Source organism: Panthera uncia, chromosome E3 (assembly GCF_023721935.1).
Source record: "Panthera uncia isolate 11264 chromosome E3, Puncia_PCG_1.0, whole genome shotgun sequence".
Classification (NCBI taxonomy): Eukaryota; Metazoa; Chordata; class Mammalia; order Carnivora; family Felidae; genus Panthera; species Panthera uncia.
The window spans coordinates 17,834,837-17,849,663 of NC_064815.1; the positions used below are offsets into that span (position 1 = coordinate 17,834,837).

Genomic DNA, 14,827 nt, shown 5'->3' on the forward strand with positions numbered 1-14,827 from the left:
TTCTTTGCTGGAACCAGATGGCAGTGGAGTACAGAGTGGCCACCAGGGGGCGCCCTATGGCAAGAGTGCGGGGGACAGAGGGGTGGAGGCTGGGCTGGTGTCTGTTCCTGGAATGGGCCAGGAGGGAGGAGCAAGCGGAAGGGGACGGTGTGTTGGTCGGCTGGCCCAGGCGCCGAGAGAAGAGGGTCCCTCCTCCGGTGGCCAGTTTGGGCACCCTGGGACTGTGGCTGCAGGTAGGCAGAGGTGATGCCGGGGCCCACGGGTCCCTTTCCCTAGTTACAGTCTTCCCCATCTCCCTCTCCCTTCCTTCCCAGCCCCTTAACTCCTACCCTCCATTTTTGTCCCAGAACCTCCCCCTCCAGCTCAAACCCTGAGCCCTTCCCAAATGCCAGGCCCTCCCCCTTCTTATCTCACTAACTGTAGTCAGAGGGTGGGTTAGCCTGGCCGCTGCAGCCTCCAAGAGCAGCTCCGGCCCCTGGATCGCTGATCCAGTCCACTGGGCCAGAGGCCCTGTCTAGGAGTAACAGGTGAGCTGCTGGCACTGGGGTAGGTGATGGCAGGCAACTCCAGTTCTCCTCCCCAGCCAGGCATGGCAGACTCTGCGGAGACCCGGAAGCTGGTGTACCTGGTCACAGGTGGCTGCGGCTTCCTAGGGGAGCATGTGGTGCGGATGCTACTGCAGCGGGAACCCCGGCTCTATGAGCTGCGGGTCTTTGACCTGCACCTGGGTCCCTGGCTGGAGGAGCTGAAGACAGGTGATCGTGGAGCAGAGGGAACGGGGGTGGTGGGTGGACTCCCTTTGCCGTGGTGGAAAAGATGATGCCTGTTTATGTCTTCCGGTGCACATGGATGGGATGAATGAGTCACGCTGGGAACATGTGGCTCCCGAGGGTGTAGGCTGAACCCAGCAGCTGGCCGGTGGCCCCAGCTCTGACACTGCCTCTGCCTGCTCCTATCCCTACCAGGGCCCGTGCAGGTGACCGCCATCCAGGGGGATGTGACCCAGGCCCATGAGGTGGCAGCGGCTGTAGCTGGAGCCCACGTGGTCATCCACACAGCTGGGCTGGTGGATGTGTTTGGGAGGGCCAGTCCTGAGACCATCTATGAGGTCAACGTCCAGGGTGAGGTGGCTGTTTGTTCCCCACCCCCTCTTTGACCTTGACTTCTGTGATCCTCCTGTGGAAACCTGTCCTCTGGGTATGGGTACTCCTGCCCCTGTAATAGCAGGTCAGCAGCCCTCACTGACCTGCTGTGGGACCTGGGGAAGGAAGCCACGGGCCCTCACCCAAATTGGGGATGGGGGTGGGTAGGAAAGATGCAGAGAGGGAGGAAGTTTTAGCTCGGGTACACCCTCTCCCCACCACCTCTCCCAGGCACAAAAAACGTGATTGAGGCTTGTGTGCAGACTGGAACACGGTTCCTGGTCTACACGAGCAGCATGGAAGTTGTGGGGCCCAATATCAAAGGCCACCCCTTCTACAGGTAAGCTGAGGTTCCCCTCGATACTGTAAGAGCCCCATCTCCCCTCAGCATTAAGACCTTTCCCTCTCCCCAGGGCACCTGGGTGGCTCAGTCGGCTGAGGGTCCCACTCTTGATCTGGGCTTAGGTCGTGATTTCACGAACCCTGAGGTCGAGCCCCACATCGGGCTCCGCGCTGGCAGCACGGAGCCTGCTTGGGATTCTCTTTCTCTCTGCCCCTCCCTGATATCTCTCTCTCTCTCTCTCTCTCTCTCTCTCAAAATAAGTAAAACATTAAAAAAAAAAATTTTCCCTCTCCCCCAACTAGGGGCAATGAAGACACCCCATATGAAGCAATACACAGACACCCTTACCCTTGCAGCAAGGCCCAAGCTGAACGGCTGGTCCTGGAAGCCAATGGAAGGAAGGTGAGACAGGAGAAGAGACACAAAGTGGGGGTGTGGAGGGCTCCTGGTCAGAGGCAGAGCCAGGGCCAGCAGGACTTTTTTGTATCCAATCTCCAGGTTGAGGAGGCCAGTTCAGGCCTCTGGGTCCTAGGTCTTAGCCGTGCCTGCCTTTTGCCCCCAGGTCCATGGGGGACTGTCCTTGGTGACATGTGCCCTGCGTCCCACTGGCATCTACGGCGAAGGCCACCAGATCATGAGGGACTTCTACCACCAGGGCCTTCGTCTGGGGGGTCGGCTCTTCCGGGCCATCCCAGCCTCTGTGGAGCACAGCCGGGTCTATGTGGGTAAGGCCCAGCCTACACAGCAGGCAGGCTAAGAACAGGGCAGGACCCATGTGGTCCAGGGTGGGCGGTGTGTGCCCTGGCTAGAAAAGGGTGAGCCATATGTGGACCAGAGTAGACGGAGATGCAGGCTTTGCGCCGGCCGCAGAGGAAACTGCAGTTGTGTGAGTTGGGAAGGCTAACGTAGAAAACATGCCACAGGCTGAGGACAGGACTGCAATTACGGGAGCGGCCTCTCCCCAGGAGAGGACAGGGGCAGCATCTACACAGGGCCAACAGAAGAAGTAGCATCCATGCAGGCCGGCCCGGGAGGGCAAGTGGCTACAGGGCAGAGGAGAAAGCACCCTTCACCCGCGCTGTGGTTATGTGGGCGTGCCTACGTGAGCCCACGGAGGGGGTGTGGCTTGGACACGGGCCTGCCCAGGGGAGAGCAGCGTCTGCGTCGTCTCCAGGGCACTCAGGGGCACATTCGCCTCCCCTCCTCCACTGGCAGGCAATGTGGCCTGGATGCACGTGCTGGTAGCCCAAGAGCTGGAGCAGCGAGCTGCGCTGATGGGCGGCCAGGTGTACTTCTGCTATGACGAATCACCCTATAAGAGCTACGAGGACTTCAACATGGAGTTCCTGGGCCCCTGTGGGCTGCGGCTGGTGGACACCCGCCTGCTGGTGCCCTACTGGCTGCTGATGCTCCTGGCTACTCTCAATGCCCTGCTGCAGTGGCTGCTGCGGCCACTGCTGCTCTACGCCCCCCTGCTCAACCCCTACACGCTGGCCGTGGCCAACACCACCTTCACCGTGAGCACCGACAAAGCCCAGCGCCATTTCGGCTACAAGCCCCTATTCTCGTGGGAGGACAGCCGGACCCGCACCATCCGCTGGGTACAGGCCGTGGAGGGTTCAGCCCCTTAGCAGTGGAGCTGGGGCCCTGGAGCCCAGCATGGCACATCCATCCAGGTCCAGAGCCCTCAAACCCTGGGTGGGGAGGGAAGGCTGCATTCTAGAGCTGGAAGAGGGGTCTGGTGCCACACTGGTTATCCTACAGCTCTCCACAGTTTTAATCCCATGAGCCTTCAGTCCATGTCCTGATGCGTCTAAGTTCTAGGGCAGGGTTTTGGGGCAGGCATGTCTTCACTCTCAACCCAGGCCTGATGGCTGGTTGGCGGATGTCTGATTCCCCTGATGTTCTCAACTGCCCATCCCATTTCTGGCTTTTCGAGCAGGAAGTGAGTAGGAGTTCCATGGGCTTCATGCTGGCTTTCTTGTGTCCAGGTGTGACCCTCAGGCCTGGATTCAGAGTGAAGATACTTTCTGGCTCCTGTCACCACCTTTGGCCCTCCCTCAGGGATCACAGTCCCATTATTTTCAAACATTGATCACCTTTGGACAGCTCTTTTCAATGAAGCCTACGCAAATCTGTGTATTTTCCCTTCTTCCCACCCCTCCACCCAAATTAGTTCCTGCAGTAATGTTCGATCTCGGCCTGAGGATGCCCTGGTAATGATGTACCTGGCCAAGCCCTAGATTAAAGTTCCTTATCCAAGCCTGTGCCCATCTGCCTGTCCAGGTCTCCCTCCCGCCTCCCACCATGTCTCCCCCTTCCCCACGGCGCCCGTCCCATGTGGGGACAGAAGGAAGTGAGCACACAGCACGCCCGCTGTTGGATTGGTTGCTATTTCTCCCGTCCCACGGGGCCCGCCCCGGCCCGGGGTGGGGGTGGGGGTGGGGGGGCTCTGGGGACAGGACATGCAGGGCAGGGGGCGGGGCAGAATTTTCCTGTGTTTTATCCATTTGCAACTTGGTCACCAATAGAGAGAAATGGGACTCTGAGGGCTAACAGGAGAGGGTGGCCTGGCTCTGGGCCCCCAGCCAGGCCCCAGGAGTCCTGTCCCCTCTGGGGAGGAAAGGGAAAGAGCTCTAGAAACCAACGGAGAAACAGGAGGGGCAAGGGCTCATGTCAGCAAACACGGCTACATCACGTGACACGCCAGCGACACGGAAACACACGCCAACGCACACGGCTGCACAGCGGGAAGGGGGCGGTGGGGGGAAGAAGGGAGCCGGGCGCCACCCATCTTGTCCTCTGCGGGGCAGGCTGGGGGGGACAGGGTGAATGCATAGAACACATCATGTACACACGCTCAAGGCGTGGCAAGAGCGTGCATCGACCCACAGGCACATGGGATGGACACGCAGTGTGCTTCATGAGAGGCGGGGCTAGGGAGAAAGGGGACGGGGAAGCAGCGAGCCCTGGCCAGGCCCAGGACCACCCACAGGGCACACATGGGCTTGGAGGTCGTAGGTGCACGGAGGGTGAGCAGCACACTCGTCCAAGAACATGCAAAAGCCACCAGCCCCCAGACAACATTCCAGGACACGTACAGACACGGCAGCCAACAAGCAAACACATCATATGACCTGTGGGACTTGCAGAAGGTGGGGCACAGCAGACCCTCGGGGATCCTCTGGTCCAATGGAGACCCAGGAATGGACAGCTATGGGCCTAATACCACTCAAGGAGGCAACAGCATCATTCCAGCCGTGGCTCCACCCTCGTTCTTGTGGCCCCAAGGCTGTAGGAATTCTGGAAACACCGGGGCCACAAGGGTGTCCTGGCTAGACAGCAGGAAGGAAAAAGGGTGGGGATGCTGGGGCCTGCTCTGATGTCCCCAAAGAAGCCTGAGAGGGGAGCAGGAGGGCTGTAATCAGACACTGGGGCAAACTGCCTGTCCTGAAGAAGGACATTCTTGGAAGGGACAGACAGGCTCCCCTCCTCAACAGAGCCCACCTTGGGGGTTACATATATTGGCGTCACACAGGCAGGGCTCACACAGCTCAAGTAGGGTCAAGCTACTTGAGCTGGGTGAGGGTGGGAGGGGTATTGTGTTCCAGAAGGTCACATCCGCATTGTCTCCCTGTGTCTTTGTCTCCCTCTCTCTCTCTCTCTCTCTCACACACACACACACACACACACACCACATCACATGAAGTGGGACCCCGGGAGACAATCTGCACACACACACCCAACCCTGGGGCAGGGCGTACTTCTTGTGTGTTCAATCCTGTATATGTGGGTCCTTTGCTCATGCATCTCCTGTGGCCCGGCCACCAACCTTACCCCCCAACCCTCCACGCATAGTGCATGTGCTGTCTACACAGTGAGGGAGGAGTGGGCCCTTTCTTCACCCTCAGAAGCTCGGGCCTGTGCCCTCACCTTCAATCTCAACCCAGGGGACGGGCAGGGGGGTGGGGGATAGCTATTGCCAACATTTCGGCAGGGGATGGGTCCTGGGACTCGGCTCACCCTGAGTGGCTGCTGCCAACCGGCCATTCCAGTATTCCTGAAATAACAGTTCCAGTCCCTGAGTCAGAGTCCAGAGTGTCAGATGTGGTGGTGAGGACAAGCCCCGGCCGGTTCGGAGGTAAATGTGCGGAAGGCAGGAATGCCCTAATTTTCGATCTGTCTGGGGTGGCCCTTGACATTCGCCTCGTCAGTAACATTTCCCACAAATAGCCCTTTTGGGTGGCATCTACGTGCAAGTGGGTGCAGCCTGAAAGGGCACCACGCCCGTGGGAGCATGCATGTTCCTGTGTGTATGTATGTGCCTCAGTGGGCCCCCCGCACGAGGCCCCCTCAGCCCGGACATGCGTGAGCACACCGAGGTGCACCCGCTCTCAACAAAGGTCTACCCTCTGGCAGAGACACAGAGAAACACAGGCGTGTGGGCACGTGTGCACAGGGGCTCTGAAACCTGGCAGGGCAGGAAGCTGCAGTTGCACAATGTTGATGGGACGGTGTGTGACCACACCAGATGTTGGTCGGCAGCTCTGGGGAGAGAGGGAGAGGGCAGATACGTCCAGATAAACAAACCTGGACGGGGCACGCGTCTTTAAAGACAAACGTGTGTGCATATAACACACAGGCGGGCAGAAACACACCATGTAGAAAGCCTCTAGACACACACGTGGGCACACGCGCACACACTCTCACACAGACGTATTCCACATAGCACAGAAATGTGTATTTTTGGGCCTACCCAAATTGGGTGTCCAGCGCACAATATGGAGAGCTCTGTCCGAGGAGAAGACCCATCAAATTTCAGGCACGTCCTTGAGACACACGCGCACACACACACACACACACACACGTATTCCTCACATTACCTGCTGGGGGAAATGCACACGTATACACAGGCCGAGCTAGCTTATTTACACACTTCCACTCACCTTGGCTAAACTCCACAGGCTCACAATGCACACACATGCACACACACGCTCCCTGGGACACGTGCCAGCCCCTGGGGCTCCCTGGGACACGTGCCAGCCCCTGGGGTGCCTAAGCCAGGAGGGTCTGCTTCACATCACACTGGGGTGTCTGCCATGGCCTATGTGTGTCTGGGCCCACCTGGATCCTCTGGGAATGTGAGTGTGAGCGTCTGTACACTCACGACCGGCCCTACCTATAGCAGACATGGGGGAGGTGGGGATCCGTGGAAGAAGTGCTGTTGTGTTGGATTCAAACACTCAAACACAAAATTCCATGTACGCGAATTGTGCGTCTGTGGATCTGTGGCCACACACACACACACACACGCATCTATTCACAGAAGACAGAGCGGGGCTTGGTGGGCTGCTGTGTTATACCCGGCCACAGTCTACACACAACAACCCAAGTGAAAGGGGGAAGCTCAGAAGACACACAGACCTGAGGCGGGGGGGGGGGGGGGGGGGGGGGGGGGGATGGACCGCGCCTAAGGGTGATTTGGTGTTTCTACACACATCTACACACATACACACACACGCTGGGGTGTCCACACGTCTCGAGCATGTGCTGGCGGCATGCATGTTGGTGTGCATGTGTAATCACGCCTGCTGCTATCTACGTGCGGGGGCAGGGGTGGTCCATGGCGGGGTGAGGTCCAGGGACTCCAGGGTCTGACGGGGGGTGGGAAGGGGGGGCTGCCTGGGTCTGTCTTGGGGGTGAGCCTGGAGCAGGGGATGGAAGGGGATGGTGGGGGTATTGCTCCCAATGTGGTGGGGGAAGGGTCTGGGAGAGATGGGGGGGGCCTACAAGCCCAGCGTCCCCCCAATGGATGACGCCAAGACCACCCCCAGCACCACACAGCAAATGATGATCATGATTTTCTTCTGCAGGCAGAAAGGGTGACAGGGAGGAAGGAGGAGAGAGACAGAGAGATAAAGGGAGACAGACAGATGCAGGGAAAGATGGGGAAGCAGGTGTAAGGAAAAAGAGGAGGGGAGAGAAAACAGAAAAAGGAAGAGGTCAGAGCCAGAGATAAGGCCTCCCTCTGGATTTCATCACTCACCTCAGCCCTGGCCTGAGCCCTGCCCCGACCGCTCAGCCCAGCCCACCTGTCCCACAGGCCCACCCGCCCCAGCTCACCCTCCGGGCCTTGCTCTGATATTTCACAGCTTTCTTGGTGTCAGACACAGCTCGCTCCACATAGTCCACGGAATGTTCCACGTTGTACTCAATGCGGTCAATCATCTCACCCTGCAGAGGAGATGTGCACAGGACAGGGTAGGGGTTGGGCTAAAGGAAAGAACCCCAGGGACGTAGGGCAGACTCCTAGAATGTGCGGGAAAGGCAGTACCTGGCTTTCCACGAGCATGGCCATGTCCACAAACATGTCATGCAGCTCTCGGATGCTGGTTTCCAGTTTGATGATCTCGTTGTGCCTCGTCTCGATCTCATTCAGTGCCTGCTTTGTCATCTGCGAGTCCATTTTGATCTAGGGCAATGGGGGTGGGGGACAGGGGGGAGGAGCTGCAGACCACCCTTAACTCCCATGAGTTTGGATTCTGCAGCCAGAGCATCTGGGTTCAAATCCAACTGTCATTTACCAGCTCTAACTGTGGGCAAACCGTTTAACCTTTCTAGGCCTCGGTTTCCACACCTAGAAAAGGTGGATAATAGCAGTGCCCACCTCCCACAGTTGTGCACATTAAGTGAGTTGATATGTATACGCTGATTACAACAGTCCCTGGCACACAGTAAGGCACTAAAAGAGGCCTGTTAAGATACAAGAAATAAAAACCAACCTGAGCCCACCACCTCACCCAGGGCTTCCTCTAACACACACACATCTGGGAAGCCCAGGGAGGAGAGAGATAGGGGTGCAGAGCCACCACTAGCTTCGGGGGCACCCATCTGGTCAAAGGCAGACAGGGTAAAGAAAGAGGACACAACAGTGAAAGCAAGTAGGAGAGGAGGACTAGAGGAGAAGGCAGAGTGCCCACTCTGGAGCCCCTGTGACATTAGATGGGGGAGAACTAATAAAGAAATGCACTGGAGCACCTGGGTGGCTCAGTCGGTTGAGCGTCCGACTTTGGCTCAGGTCATGATCTCGTGGTCCATGAGTTCGAGCCCCGCATCAGGCTCTGTGCTGACAGCCCAGGGCCTAGAGCCTGGAGCCTACTTCGGATTCTGGGTCTCCCTCTCTGCCCCTCCCCTGCTCATTCTCTGTATCTCTCTCTCTCTCTCCCTCTCTCTCTCTCTCTCAAGAATAAATAAACATTAAAAAAGAAAAAAAAGAAATGCACTGTAGCCCTCAAGAGTCAGGGGAAGAGAGAGATCCCAACCCACAATCAGATATACCTCCTCCCCGCAGACAACCTGGCCTGAGCCAGGCCACTCTCTTCCCAAACTCCTCACTGTTCAGGCTCCATAAGGAGCCACTCCTCTGCTCTAAAACCCTCCAGGGCTCTCCTCTATTCCTCCCCACTCTCCACCACCACAGGTTACACACCTTTACTCTAGCCAGGGCTCAGTCTCCCTTTCTGCCCTCATCTCCTACATATCCTCTATGAGCCCAAATCATTCAATGGCTGTTTGGCAAGTGGTTCCCTCTCCCTGTCTTTGTTCAATCTGTACCCTTTGTCTAGTGGGCCCTTTGCCCATCTCACCATGTCCAAATGTTCCTTGTTTCTTAAAGCACAGCTCAATGCTACTCCCCCCAGGAATCTTTCCCTGACTCCAGTAGTTAACCACTACCTTAGGGCCTGTCTGCAGGCAGGGCATCCCTCAGGCAAGATCCCAACCACCCTGCATTGTAATGATGCGTTTGCATTGCAGTTATGGTGGCTTTGCTGGTGGGGATCAGTTCTGTCCTCTTGGAACCCACCAAGCTCCTCTCCATTCTCAGACAGAGAGACTGGGCAGAGCTGTTTGGGAGGGCTCCAGGCTAACGGGCCCTAATCAATTGCTCAAAGCTAATTTAACAAAGATCAGTTCTCTAAATAACAATTTACTAAAAACTGCTAGATAGACACTGAACATACTTGAATTCTGGTCTAGAAATCTAAACCAGAGCCATTCTGCCAGCAGAAGCAGGGAGACAGAACTGGGCAGGCCAAGGCAAAATCTACAAAGAGAAAGAACTACAGTGGGGAAGCCCATCCAGTCACACTGAAGATGACAAGGGCAGGGTGCAAAATGTCAGCAAAAGTAAAACTGGTACTTTAAAAATTTTTTTCACCATGTAGGCAAATTAGTCATTTGGTGAAATGACCCGCTTCAGGAGGGAGTAGTATATCTTAGCACTGAAGAGCCCCAGCCCTGACAGGAGACCGCAGGTCCGGATCCTGGCTCTGGGGCCTTAGACAAGTTATTTAACCCCATCGCTGAAATCTGGCTGCCTCGGAGGGTGGTGGTGAGGGCTGAATGAGGTAGCAGGTAACTGTCAATATGTAAAGGGCTTAGAACATTATCTGGTTACTCAAAAGGTTGGCCTTTTTTATGGGGGTGCCTTCCTGCTCTGCTCCCATGGAATTCCCCGGTTCCAGGTCCTGGCTTCCCACTCTTTGTTATTCCACGGTGGATTTAGGACCTTAGCTTGGCCTCGGCTTGGGGAGGGAAGAGAGTAAATGTTTTCCAAAACCAGACCCACCCCCACCCGGGGCTCACATCATCGGTGAAGATGGCCAACTTCCCGCTCTCCAGCATGTCTTCCAGTTCTTCGTTCGTCGTGGTCCTTCCAGCTGTGGAGAGAAAGCCCTCCCTGCTCAGGGACTGGGCCAGTCTGGGGGCCTGAAGTAGTGGGATGGGGCAGAGGCCCAGGAGCCCACCCTCCCCCCACCTGGCCTTAAGGTCTCCAGGGAGAGGAAGGGCCTGGAAGAGGGCTGGGGCAAGCCTGGGGATTTTGAAAGGGGCACACGCACTGATCTCCAGCTGCCGCTGGATCCGGTCCTTGCAGCGGTCCCGGTACTTGGACTGGGTCGCATTATATTCGGTCATTACTTCCACGAACTTCCGGGAGAGTGTGGAGTGCTAGGGTAGGGGTACAGACACATCAGGAGGGGTCAAGGAGGCAGTGGAGGGGGGAAGAGCCGAGATGGCCTATGGCCCTTCTTTAACTCGCGCTGCGATCCCAACCCTAGACAATTACTCAGTCCCTGGACGCCCCCGCGCCAGGTCCCCCATTCAACTCGCTAACCAGCGGGGTCCCAACCAGAGCTGGGAGACAGGGCCCAGCCCCGCCCTCCCGCCATAACCCCGCCCAGGCTCCTCACTGGCCACGCCCAGCGCTTTGCTCAGCTCTGGCCCGCCCACTGTCTTTTCGCCTGGCTCCCGCCAGGAGTCCTCCCCCGTCGGATCCGGCTCCCCCCCAACCCCGCCAGGCTGCCACCTCCTACCTGGGTCTTGCGGATGCGCAGGTCCGCGGAGGAACGGTTCAGCCCCTCCTCTTGTTCAATGCTTTGCTCGATCGCTACGGGAGAGAGGGTGCAGTGACCGGCGGGAGACCCGGGGCATGTGGGGCAGGGGTCCGGGACGTAGGAAAGGTCGACACCCCGAGGCAGGCCCCAGGCCTGTGAAGAGATGTCACACCCATGGCGAGGGCAGACAGTAGAGGATCCAAGGGGCAGGGGCAGGAGGCGGGTGAATAGAGGGACAGACGTTTCAGGGCGTCTGGAAGGCAGGTAGGAGGGGAGGTTGAGGGTTCGCGGGTCACCAGACAGAAAGGGGCTACTTGTTCAGGAGGAAGTGCTGGGTCTTGGAAAGTCCCACAGCTGTAACTCGTGCTTAACCCCACTGAGGGGGTGTGGGCCCAGTCCACTGGAGGGTCTCCAGTATGTGGAGAACTCTCCATTTCCTACAGCCTCTGGAAAGAGGGCAGGAACCCATCCTGAGGTTTTTCTGGCAGAAGGCAGGCACTTCCAGGTGAGTCAGGTTCTAGTGGCCGCCCTTTTCTTCCAAAATCCTAGGGTGAGGGAGGGATGTTCCAATAGAAAATAGCTCTCCCCCAGCCCTGCAAGGTGACCCCTAATTTGGGAATTCTCACTTCTACAAGATGTTCTGGGAAAGCTGCACAGATGAACTGGGATTCCTGCTTCTGGATCATGCACTCCTAACATCTATCATTCAGATTTTCTAAAAAAGAGCTTGTGTGTGATAAGATCTACAGTGCTCTGAAAATGCAGCAGGGATGAATCAACCAGGCCCTCCAGGCCATTCTTGAGAACATCACTTCTTTGTTCTGGCAGCAGGGGAGATATGGGGCTGAATAGCACCCCCGATGCTCCCCTACCTGCAATGGTGGGCACAGTAACTGAGTGACACCTCTGGCCCACCTGCTGCTGGAAAAGCACAGGAACACACACCCAGGGAAGTCAGAGCCTCCGGCCCGTACTGGGACCCTATTGTCAGACTTGGGACTGGAGCCAAGCCATGGAGTGAGGGGGCCTTTACAGGACCTCACTGACTTCTTACAACAATCCTAGGAATTCAGTCCATGTTTTACACTAGAAGCTGAGGTTCAAATGGGTAAAACAACTGACCCAAGGTCACACACAAAGCCCAAGCTCATGCCATCAAAATGGCTGGAGAAAGATGGAGAAGAAGAAAATTTCCTCTCTTTTTCTGGAGGCCTGGAAGGTCAGCTTCTCTACATCACTCCTACTGTCTCTGGGTTCTTTCTTGGTCTGTTCCTGGACTCATGATCCATGGAGCCACCTCTTGGTCTTATAGAGAGTGTTAAGGTCAGAGCTCAATGGGCCCAAAGAAACCTTTGAGCCCAGGAATTTTTAAATGGTGTTCCATGGAACCCTGCTTCTGAGAAAGAACTTCAAGGACTGTTGCCAGGAGTAAAGGGGAGGCGAGGCGGGTAGGGCCCTGGGTCTCCCAACCCCAGTACAGCCAGAACAGCATGACTTTTACGTGCTGTATATACTGGAGTTCTCTGTAAGATTTCATTTAGGGGAAAAAAAAATTGCTACAAAAAAAACCACACACACAAAACCAAAAACCTGCTTTGAAATTGCTTCTGTTTTTCTTACTGTACCAACGAGAAAGTTGAGGTGAGGAATGTGTTGATGATGGAAGCTGTCCAGAACTGAGTTGATGATGGAAGTTGAACTCCGTCTGTCTGAATTTGTACTTAATGCGCTCCCAGTTTGGGCCATTTTCCTTTCCAGCACACAAGTGTAAAGAGGGCTTATTTTTACAGATCAGCACTGGAGGCTCACACATGACCTCCCACTGACTCGGGGAAGGCATGGAGTCCCTGTTCTCCTCTCTCTGGACAAGGGTTAGTATGCTCAAGGCCAGGCATCTGACATGACACCTCTTCCCCAAAGCCCAGCAATGTGCCTCAGACAAAGTAGGTGCCTGGCGAATGTTTTCTGATACTGAATTACCACCTCACGGTAACACTGCTATTCCCCTGGCACCAGCAGACAAGGAGGTTCCCAACCCACAATGCTTTGAGGGAAGGTGGTTATTACCAGCACCCAAGTCCTTAAATTAGAGCAAATACATAAGCATTTGGCAGGTCCCTCCTGAAAGCTTGCCAGCTCCTGATGTCAGCCACACAGCCCAATCTGTCCTGAGCCGACGATACCAATTCAGAAGCATTTGCTGAGCCCACCTACTGGGTGCTTAGCGCTAGGCCCGGCACCTGTTCTGGAGAAATAAGGATTTAATGAAACTAAAGCCACTTGGTAGACTGTATTTTCTGGTGGACCTTCATGCTGATGGATCCAGCAGAGTGCAGACGCAACTTGGACAAAACCCCCCCTCCCTCACTTCCTTGTTGTGTATCTTTCTCCAAAGAATCTGGAGCAAGGAGGGGAATCTGGGGGTTTTGTGCTTTCTCACTGTTTAGGAATCTGGGTCCTGGAAATTTGTAGACGTTCCTTATAGAAAGGCATGTTTGGTCCAACGAGGGCACAGTTGTTTTCCTCCTTAGTCTGGGGATTGCATTCCTCACCTTTCAACTTGGACCGAACCTTGTTGGCAGTCTTCTTGATGTCTGCGGTGAGGTCCTCCAGCTCCTGTTTGGTCTCTGGGGACAGAGCCAGAGAGGATGACACGTACGGACGGGAGCCCAGACCCCCTACCCCACTCCCTTACTTGTCTAACCCCATCCCCCTTACAGCCACCCAGAAGCAGCACTCACTCTCATCTGGGTTGGGGGCGGCCAGGATGGCACTGTGCTGTTTTTTCACTTGCTCTACATCCTCTGACAGCTTCTCAATGCAGCCCCGGATCTCTTCCACCTGGAGCAGCAAATCAGCTATACCCAGCCAAGTCGCTGAGCCAGGCAGGGGACCCCGGGGGCTCAGTCAGGGTTCAGGTAAATGGGCAAGATCTAAGGGCCAAGGGGGTGTAGAAGTGGAGAGCAGGGGCGGGAACAGGGCAAAGGAAGTTGTTGGCTGGGGGCCAGCTTCTGGGTCTGAGAGCATCGGAAGCTCAGTTACCTGTTCAAAGAACTCATCCATGAAGTGATCCCGATCCACATGGACCACCTCCTCTTCATCATCACTGTCTTTCGCCTGGGAGGCAAGAAAGGCAGAATCCATGAACAGTCCCTACCCCGAGTCTGATGCTCCCAGCTTTAGGCTCAGAGCAGAGGTCTTGGGAGAGGTCATATGCGGGGGGGCAGGTCATATGCAGGTCATACGCAAGGGCACCAAGCGGTCAGAATGAACACTGGCTCTCTTGTGGAACGGGGTCCCGGAAGCCAGGTGGCCAACAGCCCAAAGGACAGGGTGGAGGGAATCAGAAAAAGGCACCCTCTCAAGGGTGGAATTGGCCCAGTCACCCTGGAGGTGGGTGACACTCAGGACAGCTGCTGTGAACCGGTATCATATGAACTGGCTAAACGTCAGCCTTGCAACATCTGGGGTCTGGAATGGAGGCCCAGGATCCTGACCCTGTCCACCATCCCTTCCGGCCGCTCCTGCCCAGGCCTTACTTTGCTCCCCTCCAGCTTCCACCCTGCCAGCCACAGCCACATCCCCTGTGCAAGGTCACTTCACTGCCAGCTGCGGGCGCCAAGTTGAGCAAGCAGTCAAGTCCAGGGAGGGCTGGAGGAGAGCCACAGGCAGCACCCCCACCTCCCCGGCTCCCTGCGTCTTCCTCCCGCTGCCTGCGCTCACCCCCTCAGCTGCTCTGCCCCTCGTATTCACTTCTTTCATCCAGCCTCTCCCAACTTCACACCCACCTACTCTCACTTGCTTGGATTTCCCAGTTGCAACCTGCAGCTGCTCAGCCCTCCACCCCCAGGGCTCAGAGACACAAAGGGATTTACCCACCCACACCGCCACCGCCACCGCCACCGCCACCGTCAGACAGACCAGTGACACGGACAGAAGGGCTGACA

General features: G+C 56.4%; 2 protein-coding genes across 5 annotated transcripts; one reads left to right on the plus strand and one right to left on the minus strand.

Annotated features, from left to right (window-relative positions):
- The first annotated feature begins 81 nt into the window (after window positions 1–81).
- On the plus strand, window positions 82–3,747 carry HSD3B7 (hydroxy-delta-5-steroid dehydrogenase, 3 beta- and steroid delta-isomerase 7). 4 transcript variants are annotated; one of them, XM_049638673.1, is made up of 8 exons: window positions 82–233; window positions 588–755; window positions 966–1,121; window positions 1,374–1,482; window positions 1,788–1,887; window positions 2,048–2,210; window positions 2,701–3,161; window positions 3,477–3,747. In XM_049638673.1, the coding sequence occupies exons 1-7, from the start codon at window positions 113–115 to the stop codon at window positions 3,114–3,116; spliced, it is 1,233 nt and encodes a 410-aa protein (XP_049494630.1). In that variant the 5' UTR covers window positions 82–112; the 3' UTR covers window positions 3,117–3,161; window positions 3,477–3,747. The 4 variants fall into 4 exon arrangements, with proteins under 4 accessions (XP_049494630.1, XP_049494631.1, XP_049494633.1 ...); XM_049638674.1 differs by having other exon boundaries at window positions 2,701–3,002; XM_049638675.1 differs by having other exon boundaries at window positions 149–233; window positions 584–755.
- Window positions 3,748–7,162: 3,415 nt separating this feature from the next.
- Window positions 7,163–14,283, minus strand: STX1B (syntaxin 1B). Its single transcript, XM_049638677.1, has 9 exons — window positions 13,923–14,283; window positions 13,622–13,721; window positions 13,433–13,507; window positions 10,860–10,933; window positions 10,386–10,494; window positions 10,132–10,205; window positions 7,820–7,957; window positions 7,609–7,719; window positions 7,163–7,352 (listed from the first exon to the last, which is right to left on the minus strand). The coding sequence occupies exons 1-9, from the start codon at window positions 14,022–14,024 to the stop codon at window positions 7,272–7,274; spliced, it is 864 nt and encodes a 287-aa protein (XP_049494634.1). The 5' UTR covers window positions 14,025–14,283; the 3' UTR covers window positions 7,163–7,271.
- Between the last annotated feature and the right edge of the window lie 544 nt (window positions 14,284–14,827).